General features: G+C 42.1%; 1 protein-coding gene across 1 annotated transcript in view; it reads right to left on the bottom strand.

Moving 5' to 3' along the window:
• Window positions 1-8084: 8084 nt before the first annotated feature.
• Window positions 8085-18485, bottom strand: part of GLT1D1 (glycosyltransferase 1 domain containing 1) — a gene marked incomplete at both ends in the record, with an annotated part of 53149 nt that continues 42748 nt past the window's right edge. Inside the window, 2 exons of the mRNA XM_084272083.1 lie at window positions 8085-8231; window positions 15314-15412. Coding sequence (XP_084128209.1) covers window positions 8085-8231; window positions 15314-15412 — 246 coding nt within the window. The remainder of the gene's footprint in view (window positions 8232-15313; window positions 15413-18485) is intronic.

Below are 18485 nucleotides of genomic sequence, written 5' to 3' on the forward strand. Positions count from 1 at the left end.
TGTCGTGTTGTCTTTGCTTAAAGTAGAAACCTGTTTTGCTGTGATTCAGGAAGTAGAAATGATATATTTAGTACTGGGTGTAAAAGCTTTTAAACACAAACAAAATGAGCAACAAGAAACAAAGTGCTGGTGAGGGGAACAATGCAAGGTGGAGTGTGGCCAAAGCCTGGGGAACACGTCTGTCCCTGACCTGTAGCTGCAGCCACTGGACAGGCACACAGTGTTGCCCTGGTAGGTGCTCCATCCCCTGTATCACACAGCTGCCCAGCTCAGATCAAGAGATGCCCACAGAGGTACCCGTGGCTGGTTGTGCTGCTCTCCCAGGGCTGTGGCACACAGTAACCCCAGGCACACACGTGCAGGATGTTGCATTTGTCCACAGAATTGAAAAGGGCTCAGGGATCGTCCCTGCTGCCAGGGAATCTGTTCCCTGTGGCTCCTCCTCCAGGTGTCTGTCTGCATAAAGATTCTGTCCTGCTGTTTGAACCCCTTGTCACAGAGACTATCCCTAACTTTGGGGTGGGAGTTCTCTTACTCACAGGTGGGTGTTGGAGAGGTCTAACCCTCCAAATAGAGACAAATACCTTCAGGGGGTGGGTAAGCTCACCTGAGGCTGCATTGATGGACTGATGTCTTGATGAATTTTTGATGAGGAAATGGGGACAAACAGTGTTCTGTATTTATGAGCTCATCACATGGAGGTGAGATGAATCTTCTTAACTGTAAAGTCAGTTCATGGCTTTTTGTCTTCATGCAGAAACGACTCTTCAGCAGGGGTATTTCTCTTCCCTGGGTCCAAGATTGCTTCTGCTTCTTTCTTTGCAAGCAGAATAAGCTCATTTCTCTTTGTCCAGCTGAGCTGCTCTGTGTGCCCATCACTGGCACCAATGACCAGCTCAGCCATGTTACCCTCATCTGTCCTTTGCTTCCTAACTTCATATTTAGAAATTTGGTCTCTTCTAAGATAGGTCAGTGCTGTGGGAAACATTCCCATTTTCCCCTGAGCTGCCCATCAACTCTCCAGATGCCAGCTGAACCTCAGCACATCTCTGTTACATGGCTTTTAATCTACTAGTTCAATTAACTGCCTGGGGCTGGGACTGGACACATTAAACAAGACACATAATAGGAGCCATTGATGTGAGTTAATAACTGCTGCTTAAAAGCTACAGACCCAAGGATCAATTCTTCCTGTTTAAAAATGGGATTTAACTTTACAGGTGTTACCAGCATGAGGTAGGAGTTTAGTGACAGGAGAGGCTGAGACTCTGACTGGTCCTTCCACTTAAAGCCTGATTAAGCTGGGATCTTACGGAGTAATTGGCAGTGTGATTGAGCTCTGTTTCAATGGAGGAAAGCGGTTGGTTTCAGTTGTCTCAACCTGATGAGCCTTATGGAGAAACATTTGCATTCAACCTCAACCCAAATCCCACCACTCTGGTTGCAGAATGCTCCCAGTCCAGGACCAGAGTAGTTATTCTAGTCCAGTGCAGGACTTGCTGTGTGATATCTTCCCTCCCACACAATAGTTCAGCCCCCCCCAGCCTGCTCCATTGTCCCCTCATGTGACATTTGTTATAGTGTTACCTTGCACTGGCCAAACTCAGGGAGTGCTGCAGCAATATTAGCAGGCTGGAGCTCCAGCAGTGACCTGCAGCAGCGTGTGCAGCCATCAGTCAGCCCAGCTGACAGAACAAAGAGTCTAAAGGAGCTTCTGTTTTAGGGGAGGAAAACTTGAGTTTTCAGTCTTACCTGCTGGGGAAGGGAACTGCAGCTCTATGAGATGGTCTTCTCCTTACCCTCAAAACAAATGCAAACTCCTTGAGAGGCATCAGTAACAATCCTGCAAAGCTTCCCCTGCTTAGCAGAGGGAGGAGTTCAGGATACACCTCTCCCTTCAGTTCTGCTTTGGCTGACTTCAGCTGTGGATTGCCCTGTATGTCCATGGGCTCCCACCTCTCAGCAGCACCTAGTGCCCTGGCTCCCATGGCAAAGGACATCCCGATACCTGAGCAGAATGAGGTGACTCCATCCTGCTGCAGAGCTGCCTGTGAGCTTGGCTAGTGGCAGGATAAAAGGCCAGAAGGAGCTTCAGGATGGAACGATGTTTTAGCTTCACAGTGATGGCTGGGAGACTCCCCCCTGCAAGCTTAAACCTGTCCTGATGGTTTACTTAAACAAATAGCATGCAGGGACAAATGTTTTAAGAGTGGAGGGGATAGAAAAATAACCTCATTAAGCTACATAAAAGTAACTAAAAAGGATGGAAGATGCATTAGGTAACTAGATGTATAATGCTCCAGGGACACGTTGGAGTGTCCCCAAGGCTACAGCGATAAGCGATGGGATCGGTAAGGAGCAGTAAATCCAAACCTGAAGATGAGCTACAGGCTTTGTGAAAGACTTTAAACCCATTCAGAAGAGAGTCATTACTAAGGTCATACTGAGATCAAAGAGAGAGTGAAATGGTATTAAGAGATGATGATTATTCAGACCATGTCATACTAATGTTCTCCTGTTCCAGAAAGTGGGGACACGACTTCCCAGTGCCCCTTCCTTTGCTATACTTCCATACAGGAAAAAAAATGCAACCTTTTTTGCCTGGCAGGCTGTAAATAGCTACAAATATTACCACTCCTCCTTGGCCAAGACAAACTGTTGGGGTGGGTTGGTTTGTTTGTTTGTTTTGAACTTCATCACAAAGCATGAGCCTTTAATGCCTTTATTCATGTCAGATAGCGCCTTGTAACCGAGCAGCTGCTGGTGCTGTTTGGAGAGCAGAGGTGATGCCACTGTGGTGTCAGTCTGAATGCAGCAGTCGACTTCTAAATGGGGACTGGAAGTGCTAATGCTCTCTGCTGCTGAGAGCATTAATGCTCCACTAGCATGCAGCACCCCAACAGCCTTACCTTGCGCTCCAAGTAACTGGTGTCGTTGCTAGATTACGTCAGGTACATAACTAGGGATTGTAGAGCCAGGAGTATTTATTATTGCTCCTGTAGACCAGGACACCGCTGTGCTAAAAGCCACACAAGTGTCCTGCAGCCTCCTCCCTCCCCAAAAGCACTGAGCCCTGGGGCTAAATGCTATGGGGAGGCACTGCCTCTGGAAAGTAAAGGATTGGGATGACTCAGGTGTGCACCACTGTAGGTGATGTGAGGTGTAACCACTTCTACAAGTTAAGCAGGACTTAATGTATTTTAAAAGTCAATTTTTTAAAAGCAAAAATCTAGAAGAGAAGCTGGAAGGCTGTAAAGAGATGGCAAAGGCTGTGCTTCAAGCATATAAGCTTCTGATATGTTGCTCAGGTTAAAGCTTCCCTAAGTCACTGCACTTTGTTAGAGCCACTAAAGTAACTTCTCAAGGGCAGGAATCAATTCTGAAGCCAAACAGGGGCATTTAGTGCCAGTGCCTGACGTAACCTGATTGAATCAGACAAATGAGTAAGTGACCTCTATCTAGCCAGGTTATAGTTATAGCTGGACTTAGGTCTTAAAAAGCTTTGTGCTGAAGTACACAAGGATGGAAATTGCAGCGTAAGAAGCATACTAAAAATGTCTAGAGAAGGTGTTAGGCCTTGCTTCTGGAACAGGAAGGGTTAAAGGCTGCTGCAGGGGAGTTGTAAATGCTGTGGCAACTGTGATTCCTCAGTAACCAGATGTTCTCCACTGTTCTTATTAAAATGTATTGTTTAGTTTTAAACAAATGTTTTAAATTAGCTTAATGGCAGTGCTCTAGGGGAAATGAGTTTCTAGAATCATTTTTCAGGGACTGGACCAAAAAGAAGAAAAAAATGCTGGCCTATATTTTTGGAAAGGATGAGAGATTTCAAGTGCCCTCAATATTTAATACCTAAAATTAGATGTCATAGGCATGACATGGAATAGTTACTTGATGAAAATATGGTTCATTTAAAGAGGATTAAATTGCACATAAAAATTATCCACCCCCTTTAGAAAATGTAGATTTTTTTTTAAAAAAAATTAGAAATCCTGGTTTTTATCTTACAGGGTTATTTTTATAGTAGAGCCCTTACAAATGCTATTAAGACTTTGGAAGAGCAAGACTTTGCTTTGGCTACATCAGGCTGAATTAAAGGCACCCGTGGCACCCAGGAATACTGGGACATGTGCAAGGAGATGCCAAGCACTTGCAGCTCAGGCTGTAGAGACCTGCTCTTATCTGAGGTTTAAGTTTCCAGCATTAAAGCAACCAGGCTTGGACCAAGCAGCCAGGGGAGGGTAGAAGTGAAATAAATTCTGGAATGATGAAATTATGTTGGACAAGTTAATGAAAAAAAATGCTCAGGTCCCACTGAACGATGGATTTCCACATGGGAGCACCCATCTCCTCTGACAAGCCTTTGACAAAACTGTTTCTTTATTTTCATGTGGAATGGTTCTTGACCAAAAGATTAAAAAGACTAAGGGGAGAAAGGGAGAGAGAGCAGGCTACAAGCCCAACAGACAGGAGAAACCCAGCTTGAAAAGGAAGATGAAGGCAGTTTGGCAGGGAAAGCAAAAGCCATGCACATAAGCAGAGCAAACCAAGGAATTCCTTCCCCACTTCCCATGGCAGCCATCCCCAGGACAGCGCGGCTCTACCATGTCACAGTGACTTGGGAAGACAAATGCCATCACTCTGAATGTGCCCCCTTCCTCTTTCTTCCCACAAAAAGAGGGAGAAGCCCACAAAGCCCTTGCTTCCTACCGAGCTGCTCTGTAAGGGTGAGACCAGATACCTGCTAACAGTCTTCCTGTTAGGGCAGAGGAAGAGGGTGCAGCACCGGCTCCACATGCTGGGGTGACCAGCAGAGCCAAGACTGCAGAGGTGGGAGCTGGTAAATCCTTGCAGGGTTAAGCCAGCTGCAACTTGGCCTGGGAGCAGGGGAAAACAGAAAAAAAGGGAAACTTAACTCCATATCAGTGTTCTTAAGGCATACACTGGTTAAGCCTGTAACAGGAATGTAAAAAACAGCTCTAAAAATCAGGATATGGCTGCTTTAGGGCTAATTAAAATGAAATCCTAATGCAGGAAGCTCTCAGGCCACACACACCACAGGCTCGAGCTGGGTTTTGCCACACACTACCAAATTGTCTCCAATTCTGGAGCAGTCGTGCCAAGAAAGGAAACAGCATAGTAGTGCCCATTGTACAGGTCCACTGCTTTCATTCAGTTCCTGTGGATTCAATGGCAGAATTAATTGCAAAATAAAATGCATGTAATTGGATTAATTAACAGGACATTTCAAGGTCCTGAAACACAGAATTGGCCAGGGGGGTAAATGCACAATGCAGGTTTTTCCTGCAAACAGGGCAAGGACTATTTTTGGAGCTGTGTCTGTATCTCATAGAGGTGTGCTTTGCTTAAAAAGCTGCTAGGATAAGAAATGGGGCTTTGAAGGGGGAAGATAAATACTATAATCAGGGCTGCGGGACAACAAAAGGATTATTCTTAAATATATAATCATTGGAGTGAAGTTGCTTCAAAGATAATTATAAGTAACTAAAATTGCTTGCATGGGGCTAATATTTTCTTTACAAGGACTTACCAGCCTCGTTGAATATTTATAGGCCTGGAACAGAAGACTGGCTGAGATTTAAAACATAAATTCAATAGCAGTTTATGGTGATGAAATTCCCCAGCAGTTGTTGCCCCAACCTCTCAGCCCTGATAGCCAGGCTCCGTGTCGCGGAACACAAGCCATGTGCTAAACGCTATCAGGGCTGAATGCCCTTGATTGATGAACACTGCCTTGTTTGATGACTGTAAAACAGTCCTGAAGGCTGAGCTCACCACTATTTTGGTTGTTTTCCTTTTTTTCCCCCCTCTCTCCTTAATACATATATTGCAGAAAGGTTGTTTGTGCTTCTGGTGTGGTTATCACATGCAAATGAGCATGCTGTTTCCCAGATGCAGATTTCATATTTATAGATTAAATACAGCCTGAAAAATCATATGTTAATTACATTCTGAGGGTGTAGCAGAATTTCTCACTTGAACATGTTTTGTTTTGCTGGAAATAGCACAAATTCCAGATCGATGTATTTAGTTGCTTGAAGGTTAGTAATAAATATAGAAAGCTTTTTCTAAAGTGTGATAATCATTACTATTAGTAATAATTTACCATTAGCTCAATGCTTAGACTTCTATCCCACATTATGCATTTGTTTATTGGGTTTTAATAATCTGTATTTCTCAGAAGACAACTAATTCTACAGGAAGGGGGGGTGGAGGAACAGCTGAGGATCAAAGCCAAACCATCATCACTGGCTGAGAAGATCTGGGAGATGTTTTCAGAGGAACAGACCTCCCTGCAGCTGGCTCAGTGAGATATAAATGGTCTTTTTTCCCCCCTTTTTTGCTATTGCCTCTGGAGGGCCCCTATCACATATGTCATGCTGAGAAATCCAAGTTCTAGGGGTTCCTCACTGGTAACAGAGATGTCCCAAGAAATAAGGCTCCTCCTGAGAAACTGTTCAGCAGTAGATGTTGGCTGGTGGCTTTTAAACTGAGAACTAGTGCAGGTGATGTACTTCCATAGGGAGCATAGCAATTCTTGGATTTCAAGGGGGGCTGGTTATGCCCTTGAGACCTGTGTTACTGGAAGCAATGCTGAGCAGAAGCACATTACCATCAAAGGGGAGGAAATTCTGGAGCAGTCGCTATATGACATAGAAATTACTTCCTTGTTTACTTCCCAACAGTTGCAAAACATCAAAAATAAGGAGAAAAGCTTAAAAATACATGGTGAACTTTGTTATTGCAAAGAAAAGTCGGACATAACAGCCTTTGAAATCAACAGAAAGCATCTCACTGGGGCAGGATCAAGCTATAAAAAAGTAAATACAAGTTTCCAAATAACAAGTAGTTAAAAATTTGACCTTTTTTTCCCTATAAATCTAAATACTTTGATGACCAATTATGGATTCAAAGATATCTCCATAATCACTTGGCTGGCAGCAATGATTAGTATGGACTTCAAGTACAGATAAGTCTCCCTTTAACAGCCTGCTGCAGCATATTGCAATACATCCCAAAAGCCACTAACAGGAACCAACAGTACCAAAATACACAGTAAATTGAAAACACCTCTCCCCTCCCGCCCTTCATGCCTTTCTACAGCTCTCATAAATCTTTTAGTAAACAAGTAAATCACAAAGGTACCAAAGAAACTGGCAAACTAAGAGGTAGTTTATGTAACAGAGCATCTCTGTCTGCAAACACGTCTTGCTGCTGGCGGGCAGCACCATGTAGGGCTGTCAAGTGTTGTGCCAACCTCCCTGCCCTAATCCCAGAACCCAAGAGAAAATGCAGGCATTAGACTGCTTGGAAATGGCATCTCCTCTGAAAACATTCAGGTACTTAGAGGGCAGTACAAAACATGCCCCAGCTCCTCATTTTCCTCAGCTGTCAACACTGTTTGCTTTTTGGCGCCCTGATCATTATGCAGTCAATAGATATGATAATCATTCTTTCAGTCTTAGGAAAGCTTTCATCTTAACAGTTTTATACTCTAACTAACCATGTGTGTGTGTCACAGGTACTTGCATACATTCAGGGCCCGGTTGGATGGGACCCTGGGCAACCTTGTGTAGCTCCAGGGCTGGAGGTTGGTGGCCCTGCCTGTGGCAGGGAAGTTGGAGCTCTGTGACCCTTGGGGTCCCTTCCAACCCAGCCCATTCTATGATTCAGACTGGTATAACTGGAAAGAAAACTGCTACTGCACTTTGGTTAGGATGCAACACAGTCAGAACACTGGATATAAGCTCTATGTGGTGAAATCATCCTCCCTTTGAGGCCTTTCAACAACACAAACATTGTGTCTGCTCAAGGAGTATCTCTCTCCTGTGCGACGGTACCAAACGATGCTGGTCTGTGACAAATCAGTACACCAGAGACAGTGTGCTGAATTAGAGAAATCTGAGAGTTTGAAAGCAGGCACCTCCTGTGATGTTGGTATGTTTGGATAGAGTAACAATACATGTCTTACTCGCTCTTCTAAAAAGAAACCAAGAGAAACCCAAATCTAATTATTAAAGTCCTCTGCACAGGCTGCTGGGTATCAACTGACGTCTTGCAAGTCAGTGGAGGCTGAGGACAAGATTCTGATAGGCTTTTCTTTCAGCTTCCCATGAATGATGTTTCTTCACATAGTCTTTGGCCTTTGTTACAATTTCTCTTTCCATAATGGGGTCATTCATCAAACTCTGGGACAACACAACAAACTCCTAAAGAAGATAAAGAAAACAGTAAATTAAAAGTTCCTTGAAGTTCTAATGATACTGGAATAGCCTGTACCTGGATCTTGATTTTGGTAAAGCACTTCAACTGTGAGCCAGTATATAGAAAAGTTCAAAGTCATTTTTCAAGGTCAACTACCATAGTTTATCTATAAACAATAATCAATTATTATTTTTATATAGTATTTTATGCAACACACCAACTAAGACATTTAAAATTCAAGACAATCCCAAGAGCCTTAAGGCAAATATAAATGACAAATGTAATGATGCCAAAATAGTTTGCCTACCCAAGGGTTAGAAAACCAGGCTGGTTTTAAATTTGATAGTTCCTCTGGTCTCCTGTATGGAGAACAATTGGCATCAGATGCTTGATCACAGCTCAGCTATTGTGACATCTTCAGTTAATTTTACGGTAAGACAAAAAAAACTTACTACAAATACATAGTCACAGTATAAAGATAAGGCCAGGAGTGCAGCAACAAGCTCATCTGGAGCAGTTGCATCTGGGCAGTTAGCTGAAGAAGCTCTGCAAAAAAGTCATGTGTGAATTTCCATTAACTTTACTGGGGAAAATACTAGACCTCTCAGATGACAACTATTCCTTTGCCTGCTCCTCTACCACTCTAATTTACTTCTAGGGAAGAGAAATTGTGAACTTCAAACATGTGAAAAGAGATTTGATGTCTGAACTAATCTATTCTGAGCAGCTGGTCTAATTTTCTATCAAGAGACAACTTCCAAAACTTCAGCTTGATTACAAATGTGCTCAGATCTTTGCAAAACAGTTCAGCACAGGAAAGCATATAGCTATTGTGTCGATGGAAAATTAGGATAATGCTTTACTGCACAATTGGTAGCCAAGATCAGTGCACAGGGACATGAGAGAAAAAAGGATGGGGGGAAGGAGATCTATCATTCACATGATCTGTCAGCTGTGAAAGGAAATATCACAAGTAAGACCAGAGTTCAAATCAACACTAGGTGAACTAGCAATCTCTACTGGAAAACCTAAGGGCCCAGTGTATATAAATACATATGCAGATAGAACATCTTTGGGCACCACAGAGCCAATGCTGCTGTTGTACTGCAATGGCTATGCATAATACATAATCTAACGTGACCCCTGGGACACCCTGATACCTGAAATCACACTGAACATGTTCTAATCACTGCTTTGACGCTCACTGACAAGACAAACTATCAATATATGCATCACTGCCAGGAAATTTACATAGTCAGAGATGCAGATCAGTTCTACTGGAAAGGTTTGTAACTGGGTAACAGGATAAGGTGATTGTCATACATGCATGTTGACAATAACCTCTTATTTTACATAAAATCTGCTTGCAATCTTCGCTCTGGCCAGAGAGCAGTGAAAGAGCAGCCTCTGGAATAGCCATGAGGGCCACATGCTCTGTATCCCACCTGCTTTCCGTCTGCAACTACCTGGTTATTCAGGGATGAGCTAATTTAGCTGGTGTGTTCAGTTCTGTACTTGGAAGCCGTGTGGTCCAAGGGGTGTTTTCTGACTGCTTGTGAGCCTGTCCCTAAAGAAGGTAAGTGAGGCTGGTCTAGAGAGTCCCCCAAGGCTCTGTCTGTCAGACACAGCCAGTGACTCCAACTCCAGAGACACGTTCTTTTCCTTCCTCCATATCTGCCAAGAATACAGAAGAGGGAAGGTGGGGAAAGGCTTACATGACTTATGCTGGCTTCATCCAATTGCCTGTATAATCACAGTAATAAATACTGTTCACACTGAACTACATTCCAACTTTAATTTTATGCTCCTGTGGAGGATTTTATTTAAAGTCATGTTTAAAAATAATTTATGTAAATTACCTAAGAACAGCAGCAGCAATGTAACATTTCTTGACAGGTACTCCTATTAGCATTCTTTTAAAATGTGGATATAGAGGACAAAAACTTGGAAACATGTAAATGATAGAAGAAATGAGATCCTTATTCACAGTTACAATACTTAATGCTGGGGATCACTTCAGGAAAATGCCAAACTGAGTCCAAAGCATAAGAGTTGAGAAACTGCAGGAGAGAGGAAAAGCAAATGGAAAAATACGAGGAGACAGAGAATAAGGGCTTCTCAGCTTTATCCCTACTTCTTCTTCTAATCAAATGTGACCTCCTGCAAGTCACTTGCAATCTGACTGGAAGCCAATGGGAAGATTCACTATGACTTATCTGGGTTTTGCCTCATACCCTTTCAGCAGCTGGCTTAGCTTGTTTTCAGTTTGGGATGCTCAGCTTTAGATAGCAATAACTTCATTTTTCAGGTGTCTCCCTTAACTGCAATTGACTTACATTTCAGCTGTATTTTGTTGCTCAGTCTGAAGCACGGGCTCCCACTTGCAGGATGCAGCCATCCAGAACTTGGAGCACCCTCAGAAAATCAAGTGTTTAACTTTTCTAGAAGCCCAGGATACACAAACTACTTACAGTGTGGTAACATGTCCCTTTTATCAGCTCTTATGCTGTAAGTATTTGTGCAAGTGATATTTGCAGAAGCATTTACGCCCTCATGTTTTGTTGTTGATGTGATGTAAGCTTTGCTTTTGGGGAAAGAGGGGCAAAAGTCACAAATTAATTACTTTTCAATTATCAAACATAAAGGGTATGCACTTCAGCAGCCAAAACGAGGGAGGGGACATGCATGCTAACTTAATACTTGAGGACCACAAATATTTCTAATAAGGCTTTTATACACAGACAGAAATGGCTGTGATTGCTATACATGTGACAGGAAAACACAATGTAAAAGTGGAACCTCAGTAGTTAGCCACAACCCAGAAAAAATGGGAGAAAATAACCTTATGTATATCCAGAGCTGATATTACATGTGCCCTTTTTATGGTAGTGCTTCAAACACAGGCAATCTTCAACAGCAACATCCCTAAGACATTTTTTTTCTCCTGGTAAATTGACCAATCATGTTTAAAGAAAATGTCAGCTTCTCTATAATAGTACCTAAAAGAAATTCTGTGTGGTATTTTGCAGACACCCAGCAGCACAGGTATCTGGGAGAGAGAGCTGGAAAATGAGTACAGTGGGTAAAATGAGTGAATATTCCTTCAATCATCATGAGAACTACCTTGGTGCTGCAGCTCACACATCATGAAAATAAGATGCATGGTTAATCTATTATTTATATAATGAAAGTAAGTTCTGCAATTAAACCATTTCGTATCAGCTCCAGCAGATGAAAGAACATGATTCTTAAACAGCAGAGACCCACCCCAAGGAAGGCAAACGCCAGATGTGAATTCAGAGTAAGGACAGATCTACCTGGTGGCAGGCAAAAGTTAGCAGGGACATCTGTGTGCTGCACAGGGCAAGGGGCCAGCACTGCTAGGGCAGCATAGCAGTGACTGCTGGGACTGCCTACCTTTGCAAATTAGTCTGTTTAGTTTGAACGTTCAAAGGCATAAAAACTTTGGCTGGATGCTGGCCTGAAGCCTGGGTGGGAATGGCACGGACCCACGTAACCTGCAGTGCATTGCTGCCCGTGCTCAGCTGAGCTGTGTTTCCCTCTTACCACTCCAAAAGGTGCTCTGCTAACATTAGTCTGTCCAGGTCCTGCTCTCACTCAACCCCTGTTTACACTTGGCCCCTCTCTAACTGGCTTATGAAGTTTATTTGCATACTCCTGTTTGTTTAGCTCCTCTGTCAGCTTTCACAGATGCTGAACACATGCTTTTGAAGCTGAGGATGCTGAATGACACTCTGTGTTTTCCCTTTTAGCATGGTTTTGTGTTATCTATTGCCCCAAAGCTGCTAGCTAGTCATTTCTCTCACATTTTTTTATTTCAGGTCCCATTAACTCAGTGTCACATATTCCATAAACTTGCAAATTCAAGTAGTGGCAGGATCAAACCACAATGTAAACGTACTGAGCACAGATGATGTAGTGTCAAGGACAAAACACTTTTACTTTAACTGTTTCCACATGGGAATTGCCCTTGGTGACTGGCAAGGCTTTCATCATTTCCAGTCACTCTGCCTATGCCAAATAGTTAATGTTGACTACAATTACCCACCAAATTTCCTGGAAGCCACAAAAGCTAACTTTCAGCAAGAATTAAAGAAGAAAACCAACAGCATTCACAATTTAAAACCATTCTCATTGTGTTGGGGTAAATTTGTATCCCTCTAATTTAGCTTTCAAAAGATAAGACACAATCACTCATATCTAATCTGACTGTATTGTAAAGCTTTCCCTCCCTAGAGCAATCACAACTTGAAAACAAGCAATGTTTTCTACTCTTGACCTATGTTACAGTCTGTCTCATCACAACCAGACAGGCTCCACTAAACTTAGCAATGAAAATTCCTTTGACATTTTCTAACTGTGGTGGTCCACATTCTTCAATCCCCTCCCAAGCACCTGAACACTGGACTAAAGTCTCTGTACAACTAAAAGCATTTCCCCTGACTAACCTGATGCAATTGAGGTTACAGCTGAAAATAGTTTAGCAGACAAGACATCAAAGTAACCAGTGTATGAGAACACAGTTACATTTCTTATTAGAATTTATGTTTTCTGATCCCTATTGTCAGACTGAGCCTGACAAGGACAAGGGACAGTGGTTTTAAACTGGAAAAGAGGAGATTTAGGTTGGATTAGGAAAACGTTCTTCAATGTGAGGGTGGTGGATCACTGGAACCTGGTGCCCAGAGAGGTTGGTGGATGCCCCATCCCTGGAGATACTCAAGGTCAGGCTTGATGGGGCTCTGAGTGACCTGAAGATGTCCCTGCTCACAGCAGGGGGGTGGACTAGATGGCCTTTAAAGGCCCCTTCCAACCCAATGCAATCTATGATTCTGTGATTCTAAGGCGGTGTTCAAAGTGCCATGGGCAGCCTGTTTCCTTCTTCCAACAATAAAGATATGAGGCACACCTTGAAATTGTAAGTGTTCTAACTTAACCCCATTGCTTTGCTCTAATGTAACTCTCAACCTCTGACAGACTGAGTGGTGTAAGAACTGTACTTGATAGGGTTTGGAGAGATAAGGAACAAGAGTAAATGGTTACGTTATCTTTAAAACCATGAGAGATGGTGATTGGCATTCTGAACTCATCCCTGCAAGAAGAAAGGTTTTCAACAACTCTGCAGTGGGATTAGGGCATTATCCTGTAAATAAATATTTTCCTGACCCTTTTTCAGACTTTGATAATTTCTACATTATTTGACACCAAGGGAAGTATTGAAGGGCTGTTAGTAACTGAGATACAGTTGCTGTTTCACAGGGAAGGCAGGGGTAGTGCTTTCCCTCCTCAAATAGGGCAACTGTTCAAACACTGGTGATTCCAGTACAAATACTACCTAGGAGTATGGTAGCTCATATGGTCAGGCAAGGTACCATCTTCCCTTGAAAGAGATTCTGTGGACTTCTGTGACAGAATAACTACAAAAAGAGGCAAAATGAGAAGCTGTAGAATAGGGGAGGTTCTGATCATTGGCACAGCACGTAGCAGAGGAAGGAGCTCAGACAGGAGGGGTTGATATGAAGAAAGAGTATCTCATTCTAGACATATTTACAGCCTGTGAGTCTAATTCTGACAGAAAAGAAAGTCCTCAGCCATTTGTACAGAGTCACTGATGCCACTGGGACAACTTCTGTGCTTAAAATTACACTTTCCTCCAAGTGAGGAAATAAACAGCTTATTTTTAATTGGCCTTCAATTCCAAATAAACACTTGGAATGTAGGATGCTTGGAGATCACAGAGAGACTTCTTACAAGGATGTATGATGAAGCTAATTGGGGCTGGTATGAATAATGTATTTGAGTATCAAGCCAAATGTAACCGGTGTGTTGGGGGAAACAACAGAATGTATCAGAATTAATATCAGGAGAGGCTTCAGTCTGTGTGTTCTACATGATCATATATCCTTGAAGTTTTGAAGAAGCATATCGAAACCAATGGGCTTCTTTTCAGGAAATACATGTACAAATAACTCTGTAAATAGCTTTAGAACTTAGCCTCCACCAGCCTGAAAGGACCCCATTGCCAAAGGATGCTGCAAGAAGAGGGAATACTTCCAAAACACAGTACACTTCAGAAACTAACAAAGGAATTTTTTTTGTAGAAAAAGTGGATACATTAAATATTACAGAAAAAAAAAACAATTTAAAAAGAGGTCAAAACCAAACCATGGGCTGCAAGTAGTTTTATATTAAAAAAACCCTCCAAAAATAACCAAGAGAATTCACGTACTTGAACCACAACTCACCAGGAGGCATTAATCACACACACACTCCACAAAGTAAATAAATATGATCTATTTTCTACTTTGCAGTGTTATCCAATGGTCGCTTTTAGTCTCTTTTTAATCCTGAGTTGGACAAAAACACAGAGGGAATCTGTGTCTGGAAGTCACCTTCCATGGCATACATATGTAAGACCAAAGCCATAATGCAGGAAAATACACTGAAATTAACATTTCCAGCACTTAAATATAGGTAGTGTTGCCTCTTTCCCCACTCTTACTTATCTTCACAGACACACCATTCTAAAACTTTTCCTAATTTTAGTCATTAATTATTTTCTGAGTGAGTAATATCTTGGACCTAATAATGCTTTATATTACCAGTTACAGCTAGAAATTACAGATAGTGTATTATCTAAAGCTTCAGGCTCACAGTTCTCTTTTGGTGAGCTAACACTTGTCTGAGTTTGTATTTCAGTTAATAACTAAAGGGAAATATGACAGACACATAGCATCTCTTCCAGGGTTTGCTTATGGAACCTTCAAAACTAAAGTGCAACAGGTCCCTGAGAAAGAAGCCCCGTTCTGCTGCCAGGCACTAAAGCAGCACAGGCCAGACAAACATTCAGCAAGGCTGACACCTAGTAAAAGTTTAGTGAACTGCAAAGTGAATGTCAGACAGCAGAGCTTCAAGGAAAGGCAGCCTAACAGCCAGGTTTTTAGGAGAATCTGAGAAAAACTTTTCTGAGTGGAAAAGCTAAATTCAATCAGACACAAGCATGCAATGGAAAATGAAAATGAAATCCTTGGGAAGGGAAAGGTCTAAGGATTTGTTGGTTTCTTACCTGGGGATTTGAAAATAGCAGTCCTGTTTCCTTATGCTTTATTATTGCTGCATTCCCAGGGATGTTCCTTGCTAGCACTGGAACATCTAAATCCATTGCCTGGAGGAATATAGGAAAAGGAAATGAGAGTTTATTAGGATTCAGGGATTTTGAGGTGTTAATGATGTCAATTTAAAAACCAAAAGCAGAAACAACAAACCAAACGTCTTTCCCACCTCTACAGATTTTTAGTTGAGAACCACCATGTGATCTCCTACATGGACCTTCTGTGAAATATTTTGTTTACATTTCTGTTAGTCTTGTAACTTCTACTGTCAGAAGCAATCAATCCAGAAAGTCATGGATTGCTGCTTCATCCTTTACTCTTTTCCACCTTAAAGTATGCAGTTTGTTTCCCACTGGAACCTCCTGACATGCAGGCTTGAAGAGGGTAAGTTTAGCTCAAAGGTTGTAACTGTTAACTCCAGCTGTTCCTGGCCACAGGTCAGAAGATTAGCTGAGAACACAAAAAGCCAGTTCTCCCCAACAAAGTATCTGTCCTCTTGTTCCATTAAAACACACTTTTCACAGATTTTTTTCTGTAACATGTGCAGAACTGGAGAGCTGTGGGCAGTTCAGTGACAGTGGAGGGGACCACAGAAGTCACTTGGCTCTTGTTCATCACCTTCTGACTCCTCTGAGTCATGTAGGACTCTGGAAGGAGTTCTTCTCTTGACAGCATCTGTTACTACAGCCTGTCTTGGACCTTGAGCAATCAGGGACTGCAGGGAGGTATGCAGTGATGTGGCTTCTGACTGAACTATACCAAGGAGGGGAGAGAAAAGGTTATGCTTTCAGTATGCATCAAGCTTTCAGAACATGTTATCTACAAAGCTATTGGAATGGACTCCTCAGAGACCAAGGAATACAGCTGAAGGAGGAGGCTGTAATTCCACATAAATTATGGGCTAGTTGCTTTCTGTATTTATTCATTTATTTGCATGTATATGTATGTGTGCATATAGGTATATAGATGAAAAAAACTGAAAGGGTCTCAACATAGTAGCATTTCAGGTTGTCTGCAGAATCAGGAGCAGAGTACAGCATCCCTTCAAAATGAGTAAGTCATTTCCAAAAGATCTGGAAACTTTTAAAAGCTTAGATTTTAAAGTAACTACTGTGCAAACCCTGTCCACTTAACTGTGGCTCATGCATATCCTCATCTGAAACTTTAATTACTATTGATGTCTTTGGAAGTCTTGAGATGCACTGACTGTAAAACCAGCAAAACTCACATTGTACAATTATCAGTGTTAAGAGAAAGAAATTCACTCCCCCCAAATCTTCAATCTGTTGCACAGAATCACAGCCTGGTTTGGGTTGGAAGGAAGCTTCAAAGCTCATCCAGCCCAACCTCCCTGCACTAAGCAGGGACATTTCTGGATCAGGTTGTTCAGGGTCCCACCCAACCTGACTCTGAATGTTTCCAAGGATGTGGCATCTTACCACCTCCCTGGGAAACCTGTTCCAGCACCTCACCACCCTCTTTGTAACGAATTCCTTTCTAATATGTCATTTAAATCTACCCCCTTTTACTTTAAAGTCATTACCTATACGTAATTATTATTATATGTAGTTCTATAACTACAAGCCCCTGTAAGTGGTCCCTCTCCAGGTTTCTTGTAGGCCCCTTTAGGTACTGGAAAGCTGCTATAAGGTTCCTCCCAGAGCCTTCTCTTCTCCAGGCTGAACAAGCCCAGCTCCCTCAGCCTGTCTTCATAGGAGAGGTGCTCCAGCCCTCTAATCATCTTTGTGGAAGACATCCAAATCACATTGATTCCCTGTCACTTCAGAGTGAAAGCATTTTTAATTACTGTCATTACACTCCTGGATGGGAAGAAATTATGTTTCAGTCTACAAAGAAAACAAACCTCCAAGGGAAAAAACATCCTTTTTTATAGTTTGGACAAAACTGAAGACAAAAATACTCTGGCTGAATAAGTACAGAACCAATTATCCTAGGAACAGTGAGGGACTGCTGTGACTTAGCAACATGTCTTAATAACTCAAAATATCCAAGAGAAACACTGTTTAAATCACCACTGCATATGAATTTACTCTGGACAGAGAAATTTTACAGTGTGTCTTGCACAAGCATCTGCTTTGTAGCAGTTAACACTAAAAATAATAGTAATCCTTAATGAAATAGCTTGTTCTACACTTTGTATCAGAAACTATTGTGTCAGCTGAGTTAATTCAGACATAGATTAATGGGGTGAACATAAACCAGAATAAATAAATGGGGGAATATAGAAACTACAGCCCAGATTTCTGAATTTATCAAAGTGCCTAAAGCTTTTTTAGAAAACATTTTTAAAAATAATTTTCATGGTAGGAAATAGAGTTTTTGGTCATCTACAGATTAGGTTCTTATTTGCTCTGACTTCACTGTCAAACAGAACAAATTTGTTTTCCAAAGGTAGGTTTAAAAAAACAAACATATGGTGACAGTATCTACTTACCAAAGTTCATAGAACTTCCAAGTCCCCCCAGGAATGAGAGATCCTGGTGCCCCACTCTGCTTGACGGGTTGTGAAGCTGCAGGTCAGGGCAGGTGCTTTTGGCTCTGATTACCCAACTATAGACTTAACATGGGGTTCCCAAGAAGCACCATAATTGTGAAGAGAGACTGAATTTCCGATTTAGCTCTTTTTTGGCCCTATTGACAGGCTTAAACACCCTTGTGTTCAGTCTGTGAGCTGCTGATCTCAAACATGTTCAATGAACAGTGAATTAAGATATTTTACCTGAACTTCTGAACTGAAAATCAAGAGCTTGATAGTGGCAGTGAAGTGTGTCAGCTTTCACTGTCACCTGCCTAAGGCCCTCTCCTCATCTCTATTTCTCTGTTCAAAAACCAAAACTGTAAGAGCATTCCAGGGCTGGCTCGTTGCAAACAAGCACTTGGCCAGTGAAGGAAAAAAAGCACCATTTAAAACAAAAAAAAAAAAAAAGGGAAAGAATGAAGGACAGTGACACACAAACCACAGCACAACCACCTCAGGCCTGACAGCTGGAAGTGCCACTATCTCCACAGTCACCTGCAAGACAGAGAGGAGTTCAGATCCCAGCGTGGCAGAAGTGGTGAAGAGGGGACACTGTATCATTGATTGTTCATCACTGAGTATGTGTA

The sequence above is a fragment of the Gallinula chloropus genome, assembly GCF_964237585.1.
Source record: "Gallinula chloropus genome assembly, chromosome: 17".
Lineage (NCBI taxonomy): Eukaryota > Metazoa > Chordata > Aves > Gruiformes > Rallidae > Gallinula > Gallinula chloropus.